At 44.6% G+C, this 16,237-nt stretch overlaps 1 protein-coding gene across 3 annotated transcripts in view; it reads left to right on the top strand.

Moving 5' to 3' along the window:
• The first annotated feature begins 210 nt into the window (after positions 1-210).
• The window catches only part of LOC137430076 (partitioning defective 3 homolog), a 226,494-nt gene continuing 210,467 nt past the window's right edge, over positions 211-16,237 (top strand). For all 3 annotated transcript variants that reach the window (XM_068120603.2, XM_078778789.1, XM_068120640.2), the window contains exon 1: positions 211-621. In XM_068120603.2, the coding sequence (XP_067976704.2) occupies positions 502-621 (120 nt within the window). In that variant the 5' untranslated portion in view covers positions 211-501. The remainder of the gene's footprint in view (positions 622-16,237) is intronic.

Here is a 16,237-nt window from a genome sequence, read left to right as displayed (position 1 = left end):
TTTGCTGTATAAAACCTTTATAAAGAGGTTCCGGGAGATCGCAGAGCAGGCGAGTTGTTTCGCTGTTTTTACACCGCCCAATTTATTAAATACATTGCTGAACAAAATGAGGCAGAAAAGCCGAATAAAATGTCTGTGAATAATGAGAGTACAAAGAAAGCATAACGATAATCTTGAGAAACTGACGAATCTGTTGGTGTTTTAAAATAGGAGGAGAGTGGGTGCTGATGACGGAAGACGATTGTGGTTAGAGAATCATGGCGGCGCGTTTGGCTTTGGACTTGGGGAAGTTGTGGGTGACGACGAAACCGCAGTAGTCGTCACAACCCGCAGATTGTCCCTTTCGGTGTTATTATTCTTTTGTGCTGTGGTTTTTTAAAGAAGTACTACTTCCTTTTCTCGAGTCTTTCGATAGTTAGGACGGACAACTTTTACTTGGCACTGCCGCTGAGTTGGGAATCACTCAGAAGGGCACCGTGTCCGTGTTTGTGTGAATTGAATATGAAGGTGGTCGTGTGCTTTGGAAGCACGAATGTACTGATTCCGTGTGGGGACGGAAATCTCCAGGTTCGGGAGGTTCTATGCCTGGCGGGACAAAGGTACCGCAAGGCTGCGTACAAGGTCAGTTGTGCTTGTGTTGTGTTGTGATATGTCACGTATCATATGTGTTTGATCACATATATCGATGTCATGTATCACATGTGTTTGTTCACATATATCAATATGTCATGTATAATGTGTATGATCACATATCAATATGTCACATATATGTGTGCGTTCACATATATCAATATGTTACATATATGTATGATTGCATATATCAATATGTCACGTCATGTGTAATGCATATGATCACATATATCAATATGTCACGCATAATGCGTATGATCACATATATCAATGAACCACCTTTAGAGGCCATTTTTCCCCGCAGAGTGGGGGTTGGCCTTTTTTGGGCACCGTGGTCCCCTTTTTGAATGCAATGCTTTATGGCCGGATGCCTTTCCTGCCGCCAACCCTGTTAGTCGCCTCTTGCAACAAACGGGGAATTACCAGTGAACTGGTACTCAATTTGCCGACCTCGGAAGGATGACAGGCTGAGTTAACACCCCCCGGCGTTAATTCAGCGATCGACCGGGATTCAAACCCAGGATCCTCGGATCCCAAGCCGGCACCCCAACCGCATGATCAGATATATCAATGTCACTGTTACGGAGTCCTCTACAATCTCCTGGTCTCGGTAACCTCCGAACCCCGAGAGGAGCCCCGGCAGAAAAATATGTTGCCCTGTGCAGAAAATTAATAGTGAAACCACACCAATAATTACAAATGAACAGAATTGTATTAGAAATCATACACAGGAATCACGGTACAACAAATGGCCATTAAGAGTGCACTCTATTTACCATTAATAAAGTCAGGTAACTGTGCGCTGTCAGCGAGTGAAAGGACACTCCTCAATGTCTCTATAACCTTTCCCAAGGCGTATGTGATTCGCTCCAGCGGTCGATAGAACGAAATCCGGTCGAAGCCCGAATCTCGCTCTACAGTCGCTATCCGAAGCGCGTACAGTTGGCCTTGGAGATCGCCCCGCCAAACTGTATAAGGGCGCCCTCCAGAGGCGCACCTTCACCGCTCACTCAGCAACCTGCAACGTAATTGGACACGAGGCGGTCGCACACACACATCCCCGACAGACGTTAGGATGTTGGTGTGAAGATGACGCGAGGCAAAACCTTCGTTGGTATCCGAAGCACGGGGTTCAAAATGGCCGACGGCTCCTGCTTGAGCCGATGCGACGAGGCGAGGATTCGTCGGAATCACAGCGCCCAAATCTGACCGCAGATTTCTCCCCCTCCAGCGATATTTCCTATCGCCGGATGTCCTTTCAAGGAACTCGAAATTCCCTCACGACTGGTGGTAGACCTTGCTCGTTACAGAGCGCTGACGTCACGCGTCTTCTCCAACTTTGCTCGCGCCGCTTTTTCCTCTTTCTCTCTTCCGGTTCGGTTTCCTGTATCATTTAAAGTTAGCCTTTTTAACTTTAGATAACCGTTCCTAAATAATAAACCTTTTGAAGATAATAATAGTACATAAGATCAGAACTACGTCAAGTGGGTGAAAACCCCAATAACGGAAGTTACGAATCCGTAACATTCACGTATAATGTGTACGATCACATATATCAATATGTCACGTATCATATGTGTATGATCACATGTATCAATATGTCACGTATAATGTGTATGATCATATATATCAATATGTCACGTATCATATGTGTATGATCACATATATCAATATGTCACGTACAATGCGTATGATCACATATATCAATGTCACGTATAATGTGTATGATCACATATATCAATACGTCACATCATATCCTGATTTAAATCCAATACAACAACAACAACAGGCATTTTAAGGCCATTTTCCCTGCAAGAGTGGGGGTTAGCCTTGTGGTCCCCATGACAATGTTCTCCATTTTGCCCTATTCTCCATTTTGCCCAATGGAGCATGCATTTCACTTGTTGAAGAAGAGAGAGAAGTCAGAAACCACCCCCCCCCCCTCCCCCAAACAAACAACTGAAAATGGCCAAGAGTTTGGTGACGTCGATTGGTCACAGGCTCCATGGAGTCGTTGCTACTTTGCCGATGGGTCGATGCATAACTATTATACTACTTAAATTTACTGCAAATCTGTCCCAATACTTGTGTTTGCCTAAAATGGGAGAGTAAGTAGGGTGGGGGGTGGGGGGGCGGAACCACGACTCGTGGACCAAGCCGACTCCTTATCCATGCTCCGTTTAACAGGGCATTCCCCGGTCCTGAAGCATCCATCTTCATCCCAGACAAGAACCACGACTCGTGGACCAAGCTGTCTCCTTATCCATTCTCGGTTTCCCCTTCTGTCCCCAAATTGGCGGTGATGTAGATGCGTGTGGCCTCCACTGTATGCCCAGGTATGCCCAATCTCGGTCTCTTTCTTCCTTGATCTCATGCTTCCTTGATGGGATATAGTCAGCAAAACCCAACAAGCTGCATTGCAAGGCCAAGACGCCAGGCCGCGTCCCAAATGCATGTCGGTGGCGCAACTCCGGGCACTCCCAGCACGGCCCTCTTCCCCACCAAAGCTGCCATCCCAGGCTCAGTTCTCACTCCCATCGAAGTTATTGTATTTGGCGCAGTCCTTGATTCCACAAATCTCTCTCTGTCTCTCTCTCTCTCTCTCTCTCTCTCTCTGTCTCTGTCTCTGTCTCTGTCTCTGTCTCTCTCTCTCTCTGTTGGCCAAAGCTCCGGCCTTTTCTCCTGACAGCAAGGGGTCAACAAGTCCCAGCAAGCTGCAGGGCCAGGCTGCGTCGCAAACGCATGTTGGACGGCGTGATACTGGGCTGCCTCGTGCACATATTTTCCCATCGAACCTACCGTGTTCAGCTCGGTCGTCCTAACTTTTAGATGTCCCATTACAAATGAGGACAAATCCACCTGTCCCTGTGGAAGCCCTGAAGTCATTTGCATATTTTGAACTTGCACTGCAGTTCCATCATCGGTGGTTTTGTGTTCCAGGAGCTCTTTAATATGTAACCATTAAGTTGTACTATATGTTCCTAAACCCCTATGTTGCCACTTTTTATTTTATTTGATGACTTTCAAGCCAGATTTCACAAGAACCCTTATCTTGATTGATAACTCACAATACATGAAAATGGTATGAAAAACAAGTGTAAAAGTAGATTTTCTCTTTTTTTTTTTTTTTTTGTATACTGAATCGAGGCTCGTGAAAGAGCTAACATTTATTCCACAAACAAATCAACCAGACAAACAAAACATACAAAAAGAGGGTTGCGGAAGACGAGATGGGGAGAGGAGGGGAAGCACACAAACACAACACCTGAGAGCAGGGAGAAGCGCGGGAGGGAGAGGGCCTGGGGGGAGGAGGCGTGGGAAGGGGGTGGGGGGAGAGGTATAAAACACAAGGAGACCAAGGACTTCCAGGACAGAAGTTGGTATTTCAAAAAAGTGTAGGATTTGGGGTGAAATTAGTGGGGGTAGAAAAGATCAAGGTTTTGGATGGGGGAAGACGAGAGATGGTGGTGAACAGCTGTTTTAAAGACCTGGAGGGTGGAGTGGGATTGAAGAGAGTGAGGGAGTTTGTTCCAGAGGTGGGAGAAAAGAGGAATGAAGGAGTGAAGGTGAGCAGAAAGTCTTGATTTTGGCAGTTTAACCATAAGAGGGTTGCAGGCAGATCTTGTGCAACCTGTAGGAATATTTGGGGGACAGAGCCCAGAGAGAGCTAGGGGGGGGGGGGGGGCAAGGCCAGAGAGGAGTCGGTAGAAGACGGAAAGATCACCAAACCTGCCTGCGGTGAGTGAGTGAAAGGCCCTTGGAATTAGCTTCATCGCGGGAGATTCCAATGATTCTGAACGCTTTGGTTTCAACAGCGTGAAGACGAGCTAGGTGTGAGGCAGGAGCACCAGCCCAGAGGGGAGAGCAGTATTCCATTGAGCTGCGGATGAAAGCCTTGTATGTGGTGAGGAGCTCAGGTGTGCCAAGGAAGGACTTCGCACGACGGAGGATGCCCAGTCGGCGACTGGCTTTGGAGGCCAGATTTGAAATGTGGTTTTCCCAGGAAAGATCATGGCAGATAGTGAGACCCAAAAGCTTGAGTGACAGAACTTCTTGCAGAGGATTATTCAGAAAGTGGATGGGAGGGTTGTCCAGTCGGTCTTTTCGGAGAGACATAGTAAGAGTGTGAGATTTGTCAGGATTGAAAGACATGTTCCACTTGTTTGCCCAGTCTGTGATTTTGACCAGGTCTGCAGAGAGTGAGGAGGCTGCAGACTGCCGATCTGAGGGATGAGGAATGGAGCGACAGAGAGTAGAGTCGTCAGCAAAGAGATAGAGAGAATTTTCAAGAGAGTCAGAGAGATCATTGATGAAGACAAAGATAGATTGATGAATTAGATAAACGAGTCCATGTATTTATTTTACGATAAACTCCCGCCGCCTTTGGGTGCAGCCTGTGGGTAGGGTGGGAGGATAGTGGGGGAGGTGGGGCAAATAGATTTTGTGCTGTGGCTAATAATCCCTGTAGTCTTCCCCCACCATCCTTGTGTGGAGGAAGAGGGAGGGATGGGGGCGGGGGAGTTGGGGGAGTGATATATATATTTTGGTATGCCCATGTCCTGGCCCTGGGTACCACCAACTCGTATGCATAATTTGGTGGAGGTCGGGCGAAAATCACAAGTCTTATTCTCCCTGCCTCGCAGTGAAGGGAGTAGGGGTGGGGTTTCCTTGTGCCCATTACCTTACCCTTGGTATTACCAAAACACTTATGCCCAGTCCCTGTTTTATTCTCTATTATTTTCAGATGTACACACACACACACACATGGAGGTGGATACTTGTGGCTACTTAGAGATCTGGAAGGACTCTGTTCCATCTTCTGAAACCTGCATATGGAGATAACAACCAATGACACACTTGCCTTATTTAATATAGTAGGAATTCGCTCACCCTATTCTAGTAGAAAACGGTTCAGCGGTAAAGGGATTTATGGGACACACTGTATTTGCTTAATTTTCCTTTGATTGGCAATTAAATAACCGAACATGCTTTCATCTGAAAGAATTGGGACTATTGGGTGGTCCCATTGTGTAGAAATTCGAGTAGCTTATATTGCTACTGGAGTGTTTATTTTGGTGAACACGTTCAAATTGTATGAAATAACATAAACTTTTCCAAGTTACATCGGCGTTGTGAATATTTCTTTGCCCCCCGAACACTATGAATAAAAACATTTGCAGGGTGACCAGGTCTTTTGAAGAAAGGGACACGGAGGCATTGGGCAGGGGTCAAGGGAGCGGCCGTTCGTGCCATTGCGGGGTGAAGGGGCTGTGGCCCTTGTGGGGCCAGTGGGTGAACTTGTAAAACATTTGTTATAATACTGAACATTGAATTACAAAACAACCATGACTTATTCAAAGAGAAACATAACGGTGCGAGTCATGACCTCTCTCTCAAGTGCATTATAGTTCATTCTGCCTTTAAAAAAAAAATCTCTCAGAAATTTCCTTGTACCAGTGGGAATTGGTTATTCATAGCATTGCACTTGGATCTCGCATGTTTATTACTTGCAAAATGAAAGATTTTTCAAGTATACTGGTTGGTCTTGAACATTATTCTGTTTGTCTGTCTGTCAATTGCCTACAGGTCACAATGTTAAACCGATCTTCACGAAACTTCACCAGATGGTAGAGCTGGACATAAGGAAGAAGCGTATTGATTTTGAGGTCAAAGGTCATGAATGATCGTTTTAATGCCATTTTTCCCCCTATAGCGGGGGTTAGCCTTGCAGGTCCCATGACCTCATGGTTCTCTTTTTGAGGCAATGGTTTTATGGCCGGATGCCCTTACTCACACCAACTCTTAGTCACCTCATACGATGCGCAGGGATACGATGTACCTATTCTAAATCGGGGTACACACCGGGATCATTCATCGAAGCAAGCTGGTATTCAATTTGCCGACCTTGGAAGGATGACAGGTTGAGTCAACCCCCCTGGCGTTAATTCGGCAATCGACCAGGATTCAAACTGAGGATCCTCAGATCCCATGCCGGCACCCTAACCGCTAAGCCAACACCAGGCTTAAAGGTCAAAGGTCATCTTGAGGTCAAATTTCTAAAATTGTCATTTTTCAATCGATTGATTTGAAAGTTGAACAGCACTTGCATATTGAGTCACTAAATTGGGAAACCAACTATTTTTGAGGTTAAAAGATCAAAGGTCAACTTGGGGTCAAACTTCTAAAATCATCAATTTTCATCCTATTGATCCGAGCTTTAACATCGTCATTTTAAATCTTTATGAAATGGACATTTTCATCTTTCCATGGCAACCTTTTTTTTGGGAGAGGGGTGGATTTTGCAAGTATTGTGCTCTGCATGATATCTTCTTGTTTAACCATCTATTGGTTGGCATGTAGGAGCTCTGTTTTTCCTTTCTTTTTTAACTAATGCATTGTATCATCTTGAGGGGTAATCCATCATTTTTGATAGAATGCTCAGGGAAGAAAACCAGAAGTGGATGGTTTGCATATCATTGTAACTCAGTTTGAGATGCTGAAGATGTATGAGTGTAGTTCCTAATTTGTTGACTGCATGGATTAATTAGTCTGGGATTCCAGAAAAGAAACATAAAAGGGAGCAAGTATTTGTTGTAAAAGATGCTAATAAAATTTTTAGACACTAGGGCATGCCCGTACGTGGGTGCCCGTTCCTTGCCAAAAAAAAAAAAATAACGCTACCCGTACGCTCTACCCCGCCCGTACGCCCGTAAACAAAAAAAACAACGCTCTTCGCTTCCGCCCTTCGCTCTGACTGAATTGGGAGAAATAATGCGCATAAGAAATCGAGAAATTATTATTTTCTCCGGAAGAAATCGAATTACGAACCGTAATGGCGCACGCGCTCGGCTCGGCTCGCTCTCACATTGGCCACGCCTACGCAATAACGCGTTCTGTGATTGGCTGCCGGAAGTGCAGTCTTCACTGTCCGGAAGGTCGCAAATCGCAGTTACGATGAATCGCAAATTAGTTTTAATTAGTTTTAAAACATAGTTTAACGGCAACATAGTTTTCCAACGTGAAATAAATGAATACGCTCTCAAATGTGCCGTCCGAGGCAGAGTCTGTTCGCCACGTTCGGCACACGTGATAGCTCGCTGCTCTCTGATTGGTTGAATCGTTTTTTGGACATAGCTCGGTAACTACTTCTCCGATTAATATGAAACCTTGAAAAGGCACATCCTCGGGTCCCCAGCAATATACCTGGCAAGTTTCAAGTATATCGGACCCGTGGTTGTCGAGAAACAGCGGTCACAGACATACAGACATACAAACATACAAACATACAAACATACAAACATACACACAGAGATTACTGGAATTATAGATAGATAATTTAGACCTGCTGCATATTAGAATCCCCGGTGTGTACCCCGGTTTAGAATCGGTGCACCGTATCCCTGCGCATCGAAGAGGCGACCAAGGGTTGGCGTCAGGAAGGGCATCCGGCCATAAAAACATTGCCTCAAACAGGGAACCATGATTGTCATGGGGCCCGCAAGGCTAACCCCCGCTCTAGCGGGGAAAATGGCCTTAAAAACGATCATTCATTCATTCATTCATTAGACCTGCTGCATATGAAATTCTTCTCGCAAAGGTCCATTTGGAGTTTTCGGGTTTCTAGTTTGCAAACATGATATTGTTGCCAACAAGCAATTTCTTGTTCTTCGCCTTATGCGGTTGACCACTACGGCCTTTTAAAATTAATGAAAGGCATGTCATAGAAATAATATCACGTGCACAGAATACTAGGCTATGTACTTTGCAAAAGTATACTAAACTTGTGTTTATGTACATCAGTATATGCATTAATGTCCATCTAACTTGTGCAAAAGTACTGCTGATGACAATATTTTAATTGTATCGGTAGTATGCAATGACACGTTGCTTCGCTCCGGGATACGAACCCCGTCCGCCTTTATAAACATGAATACTGCACCGCATACCTTGTAATACTGCACTGTTTTCTTGATAAGCACAGGAATGTCACAGTTAAGCTGCCCCTTGCAGACACACAATAGCATTTTCCAAGTTATTTGACGACTTACCCCAGGATGCAAAACACAGATATCGTGAGAACATAGCTCTCTGTGTATAGATGGTATAGATCTGTATTGCTTGAAGAAACCCGACTTGGCAGACAATGTGAAGTTGTGGCCCAGGATTGAATATACAGATATCATGAACCACTTGGTTCTGACAACAAGCTCCATGATGAAGCAACCAATGAAAGCTTTCAAATCGATTGAGCAGGGGCCAGTTGTCGTTGTCATCTTCAAGTTCTAGTTACCTCCACAACCAAAGGTGGATGGATGTTGTTTTCACCCCTGCCTGTTTTTTACTTGTGAAAGTCGAAGATTTTTCAAGTATATTGGTTGGTTATGTGTGTTATTCTGTCTGTCTCACATCGCTACTGCCTTTGACATCAACTCATCCTGGGAATTCTTCCAAAGTCTGTCTGTATGCCAATCCCCTACGGGTCACAATTTCAAAGCAATCTTCACAAACGTGTAAAGTGAATGCCGAAATATTGCGTATTGCGCGGCAACCGTAGGTCTGATTTTTATAAAATTAGTATCAAATCTCCTCCAACCTTCCAACCTCCAACTCCAACCTCCATCTCCTCCAACCTTCTTCCTCACTCTGCTCCCCCTCCCCTCAAACAACACCTCATTGTGCCTCACCCAATCACCATCAAGCCTTTTGTCCTCCTTACCCATCCTTCCATTTATCCGAGCTATTCTGAAATCTCTGACACATTATCAACAGCTCTCCCTACCTCCTCCTCCTCTTTCACATCTTACCCTACCCCCTCCTGTCCTGTATCCGATGCTCCACCTTCCTCTTCATTAACGGTATGGACCTCAAACATCCGGGGCCTTCGCTCAAACTTGACTGATCTCTCCATACAGGGTGCTTCTGACAAACCAGACTTGATCTGCTCAACAGAAACTTTCCTCCTTCATGATGTCTCTGATTTCTTAATATCTCTCCCGGGTTACTCCCTCCTCCAGTATGATAGACCTGAGCCTCGTCCTGGAGGTGGGGTTGCTATCTTTATCAAAAACTCTCTTCCTCACTCTCCTTGCACTGTCCTCTCTCCACCCCACCCCCAGGAGTACCTCTGGCTACGGCTTTCTCTCCGCTCCCACCTTTTGTTCATATGTGTTCTGTACCGTCCACCAAACAGTGATGACTCCATCTACATCTCGCTGTCTGATAACATGGACCAACTTGTATCTACTCATCCCAACTCTCTCTTCCTCATATGTGGTGATTTAAATTGTCATCATGTCAGCTGGCTGGGTGTGGGTACCTCTCTCACCAGCCATGGCTCCTCAGCAAAGGACTTCTGCGACTCATTGGGACTGACACAATCTGTCAATTTCCCGACCCGGATCTCAGTCAACGGAGCATCTTCTCTTTTCGACTTGGTATGACAAACTTCCCTGCATATGTCTGCTCCTCTTCTTCTGCTCCAATTGGTTCATCTGACCATATGCTTGTTAAAGTGGACATCTCTCTGGCCATTCTCAGAGAGCCTCCTCAGCGTCGACGAGTCTGACATTTCACTCAGGCCAACTGGCACGGTCTTCAAGCAGCCATGAATAATCTGGACTTTTCTCCCATCTCTACTGCCTTTGACATCAACTCATCCTGGAAATTCTTCCAAAGTAAATTGTGCTCTCTCATGCACAGATTTATTCCATCTCGTCTTCAGTTGTCATACCCTTCCTCCCGTCCATGGTACATGTAATCTTGTGGTGAGGCAGTTGCCCTGACACAACTTGCCTTCGCCTCCTGAAAGGGAAATCCAACAGAAGGAAATCTCATTTCCTTTCACAAAGCCCGGAACAAGTGTGTGTCCACCCTCAGGAGAGCCAGGAAACAATATCTCTCTACTCTCAAGACTGAACTCTCAAACCTGTCTCCCCCTATTCCAAATCCTGGTGGCATCTGTTCAAATCTGTTTCTGGTGTTTGTTTTCCTTCCATCCCCTCCCTTACCTCAAACGGCTACACAGCTGACACCGCACGTGAAAAAGCTGAATGCCTCAACTCTGTGTTTGCCTCAAAATCTTGTGTCCCAAACCTGTCCCTCTCTGTACCCACCGTACCCAGTCGTACCCAGCTGCTCCTGGACTCTGCGTCCTTCTCTCCTGACAAGGTGGAGAAGTTTCTGTCAATCCTCGACTCTGATTCTGCAACTGGACCAGGCGGCATCAGCCCACGGGTCCTAAAATCCTGCTCTGCCACTTTCACAGCCTCTCTCTGTTCTCTTCACCCTCTCTTTTGCTCAAGGTCTTCTGCCATCAGCTTGGAAATCAGCCAGCATGACCGCTTTACACAAGAAATGTGCAAAAAACAGATCCTTGCAACTACAGACCAATCAGCCAACCCCCAATTATCAGCAAAGTCATGGAATCCATCATTGCTTTGGATATCAAATCCTTCCTCTTCTCCAATGGCTTGATCTCTGATCATCAATTTGGTTTCAGACCAGGTCACTCTACTCTGGACATGCTGCTTCTGCTGTCTCAACAATGGATGGAGGTCCTCAATGTCAAACAGGAAATTAGAGCTGTCTCCCTTGACATATCCACGTGCCTTCGATACGGTCTGGCACCCTGTTCTGCTACCAAACTCTCCTCCTATGGTTTCCATGGAAATCTCCACGCATGGCTTGCGGACTACTTCTCTGGTCATAGTCAACGTGTGGCCTTGAATGGGTTTCTCTCATCTCCCCTTCCTGTTCAGGCTGGAGCTCCCCAAGGCAGTGTTCTGGGCCCTGTGCTTTTCCCGGTCTTCATCAATGATCTCTCTGGATCGCTTGAAAATCCTCTATCGCTTTGCTGATGACTTCACTCTCTGCCGCTCCATTCCTCATCCCTCAGATCGGCAGTCTGCAACCTTCTCTCTCTTTCCTCTTTCCTCTTTTCTCTTTTCTCTTTTCTCTTTCTCCAGACCTGGACAAAATCACAGATTGGTCAAACTATGCCTCTGGGAACATGTCTTTCAATCCTGACAAATCTCACACTCTCACTATTCCTCTCAGAAAAGACCGACTGGAGAACCCTCCCATCTAGTTTCTGAACAATCCTCTCCATGAAGTTCTGTCACTCAAGCTTTTGGGTCGCACTATCTGCCATAATATTTCCTGGGAAAACCACATTTCCAAGCTGGCCTCCAAAGCCAGTTGCCGACTGGGCATCCTCCGTCGTGTTACTCCTTCCTTGTCACCACATACAAGGTTTTCATCCTCAGCTCAATGTATTACTGTTCTCCTCCCTGGGCTGGTGCTCATGCCTCACACCTAGCTCGTCTTCACGCTGTTGAAACCAAAGCTTTCAGAATCATTGGAATCTCCTGCAATGAAGCTAACTCCAAGGGCCTTTCACTCACTCACCACAGGCAGGTAGGTGGTCTTTCTGTCTTTTACCGACTTATATCTGGCCTAGCTCCCCCAGCTCTATCTGTGCTCTGTCCCCCAAATATTCCTACAGGTCGCACAACATCTGCCAGCAACCCTCTTCTGGTGAAATTGCCAAAATCAAGACTCTCTGCTCACCTTCACTCCTTCATTCCTCTTTATTCCCATCTCTGCAACAAACTCCCTCACTCTCTTCAATCCCACTCCACTCTCCAGGTCTTTAAAACAGCTGTTCACCACTATCTCTTATCTGGTCAAAATCCAAAACCTTGATCTCTTCTACCCCCATTAATTCACCCCCAGATCCACTTTTTTTGAAATGCCGACTTCTTTCCTGGAAGTTCTAGCAGTGTCCATGTGTTTTTTTACCACTCCCATCCCCCCCTGCCTTCCCATGCCTCCTCCCCCCAAGCCCTCTCCCTCCCACAGATCTTCCGATGTCCCTGTTCTCTGCTGTTGTACTTGTGTGCTTCCCTCTCTCTCCCATCTTGTCTCCCGCTCCCTTTATTGTATGTTTTGTGTGTCAGTTTGTTTTTTGTGTGATTGGTGTTCGCTCTTACACGAGCCTCGATCTTGTATTCAAAAAAACAACAACAAAACAAACAAAAACATGTGCAAGATTTTAGCAGAAAAAGCCATGAAAGGTCAGCACGGGGAAAAAAAATTTATATGATGAAAATATGGTCAGCATGAAAAAAGTGGTGGGTGGTGGGGGGTGGATTCCACCCTTCACCCTCGTCTGATTAGGGTTAAGGTGAGAGTTCGTTTTTTTGTCTCTGGAGAAGTGTATAATTTGTGCAAGAAAACTGAAAATTAAAATTCTGAAATTTCTAGGCTTACTGCACCTACGGTACAACCCCCACCCTGAATGCTTAATGGTCTAAAAGGTCTAAAGGTCAAATTGAAAAGTCAAAAAAACGGTGCAATAATACATAAAGAATAGATGTATCCACAGTCCAATACCATGTAATTAAAAACTTTATGGCATTACAGTGCAGTAGTCACTTTTAAATGGTACATAATTAATAGACAGTGATGGAGGGTTATTGTGGTGCAGATCACAGAGTCTGATCCATTAGATCCACAGCCAAATATATGATGTAATCTAGACGTGACAGAATTTGGCAACAATCACATAGTTGTCCTTTTCCTTGGTTGACTTCCTGCGATCAGCATTCTGAGGTCAGAAAAAAAACAGCACTCATTTGCCTTTCTCTCTTTTATAGGTGTTTTCCGTTGCAATTCACCACTTTCCTCTTGTTCTGGGAAGATTGCACCTGTGAATTATTCCCAGGGCAAGAGACGCCAAACTGTGAAAAGATGACAATTAATGAATCGACCACTTTATTATTTTATTCCTGACTGAATGAACAACAGTGAACGTTGGTACGGATGTTTGTCCTTTTCTGTGTAGTTTCCAACTAATACCATGTACATTTTTCCCAGCAATGTTTATTGATGCCATTTAATTAGAACAGAAAGCATGTTTTTGTCGGCTGGGCAAATAAATGACAGGATCTGAGAAGAAACGAGTAAGATATCTCAAATTGTATTCTCAAAATCAGTGTTAAAATTGTATTTGGCTTTTTTGACAAAGAAGCAAACTTTATTTGAGGGCTGCCACTGAGTTTCGTGCTGGTGGTTAATTTCTTCGCTGATCAATCATTCATGAGTTTTGCTAGGTGGTATTGTTTGTTTAATGGTGAAAGCACAGTCAGTATTGAATTATTGCTCTGTATTGCCACACAGATTTCAAATGTACTGCAGTCATATCGAGCATGTCTGCAAATGCATCCCAAACTCGCGTTGTGTTTCAGGCCTGATATGTTACAGCACATTGGGGAAAATTAGTGGATTTTTCAAACATTGGAGCAACATTGAGCCGTAATTAGAGCAGGAATTTTGAATTCAGCGAGGGTGACGGAATAGTTTGCTTACTCTTTGAGAAGGATACGATGGGATATTTAACGTCCACCGACTCATGCTGGCAGACGGGACACCCAGGTTAACGTCCATCTGAAGTGCGGTGAATGCATTGATGTATCACCCTGCCTTGGTGACATACCAGGGTGGCAGTTTGTAGCTGGGTTGAGATTCAAACCAAGGATACCCAGCTCACAGCTGAGTGTGCATGCCTCCAGGCCAATGTTTCCCAACTTTTTTCGCTATGTGGCCCAACTGGCTTTTGACCTGACATGTCATGGCCCAGTGGGGATCATAGCAATTTTTTGAAACCAAAGAAATGTCAATAAGAACGACAACTTAATTCAATTTAGACTTTTAGAGTATTTAATGGAACAATATTTCTCATTTGAACAATTTCTTTGTGGAATGAATTAATCGAGTGAAGTAAAGCAAATGTATTTGTGACAAAGGGTCTTGCGAGAAATTTTTAGAACAGAACATCAAGAAAATCAATTGAAAAGTCAAATGTACACTTCAGACTTTAAGGCTTTTCCATAAAAAACAAAGATTTATTTTAAATTAAGAAATGAAACTCTATTAACACATTGCAATAATAACCAGGAAAATAAAAAAATATATTTGAAAACTCATCTCCAGGGTGCTTTGCTTGTGGGCTGTAACACAAAGCATTGCAGTATCTGCCAATTGAAAAAAAAACTCAAAATCAGTTTAACCTAAAGCTACTTTAATGAGAGATGTTCTCCTGAATTTTCTGCACCAGTTTCCAAATCCTAGGTTCTGTTGTAGAAAGCACACATCTAAGATCTGCCTCGCATTCAAGGTGGTTCCGAGCCTTTGTCTTCAGCTGTACCACCGTTGAGAAGCCTGATTCACAAAGATAAGTTGTTGCAAAGGGCAGGAGTTTCCGAAGGCATTCCTTTGCAATGTTGGGGTAGCTTCCCATCATTTTTGGCCAAAGCTCAGAGATAGAGGAAGCTTCAAAGACATCTCTGCATCCAGAATCATTTTGAAATTCAATCAGTTCATCTTGCAGGTCATCCTGGACGTCACCGACTTTAACAAGAAAAGGATTCCTCATGAGCGCCAGTCCTTCTCTCCCAATTTCTGGAAAGTACTGCAGAAATTCTTCTCCGAGACAGCTGAGGTGTGTCACAACATCCTTTGCAACGCCAGGATCCAACGGCTAATTAATAGTGACTTCTGAAAGAGATTCGAACATGGTAAAGTTTCCTTCCTCAGCCTTTCGTTTCCAGTTTTCAAGCTTCTGTGTAAATGCAATGAGAGTGTCAATGAACTGAATGATAGTTGTTCCCTTTCCTTGCAGCTTTAGATTCAGTCTGTTCAGTTGATCACAAATATCCACAAGGTATGCGAGGTGAAAGACGCACAGCTTTTCATGGAAGGAAGCTTCAAGTTTGTGCTTTTCTTGCATCTGTAGGAAACTCTGCAACTCTTCTCAGAGTTCAAACACTCGTGCCACAACATTTCCTTTTGATAGCCAACGCACCTTGTTGTAGTAAAGCAGGTTCTTATGCTCTGAATCCATTTCTGTGCACAATTGCTTGAACAGTCGGGAATTCAAAGCACTGCTTTTCACGTAGTTCACAATTTTGTTGACTTGTTCAAGAACATCCTGAAGGTGAGATGGAAGGGTTTTTGAAGCAAGAGCTTGCCGATTAATCAGACAATGAACAGAAATGATGCCTGGAGATAGATTTCGAACAAGCGCTTGGAAGCTACTTTTTTCTCCTAGCATAGCTGGGGTGCCATCAGTGCACACTCCACAGAGATTGTGCCAGTTCAGTTCCTCATGGTCAAATAATTCTGTTACTTTTTCGATCACATCCACAGCCCTGGTATTTCTTTCGAAAGAATGGTAGAATAAGAATTCTTCCTTGATGGAATCGCCCTTCACATACCGAGCGAAGGCAAGAAGCTGGGAACAGGATGAAACATTTGTGGATTCATCCAACTGAATTGAGAACAATCCAAATGCAGCGTCTTTGATTTCAGCAAGCACCTGTTCTTTTATGTCGCTAGACAAGTCAGCAATCCTCCTTTGAACCGTATTATTTGACAGAGAAGTTTTGTTGAACTTTTTTTCAGCTTCTTCTCCAAGCAGAATCCTAGCCATCTTCAGAGCACATGGATTAATCAGAGTCTCCGACTGTGTGAGGTTTCTTCTGTTGTGCAATGAGGAGGCTGACGGCATAAGAAGCCTCCGTAAGATGCTTGTTTTGCTGAAATAATG

The sequence above is a fragment of the Myxine glutinosa genome, chromosome 1 (genome assembly GCF_964187855.1).
Source record: "Myxine glutinosa chromosome 1, kmMyxGlut1.1, whole genome shotgun sequence".
In the NCBI taxonomy this organism is placed as follows: Eukaryota; Metazoa; Chordata; class Myxini; order Myxiniformes; family Myxinidae; genus Myxine; species Myxine glutinosa.
Note: the sequence above shows the minus strand (reverse complement) of the source record. Positions and strands in the feature narration are given on the sequence as shown.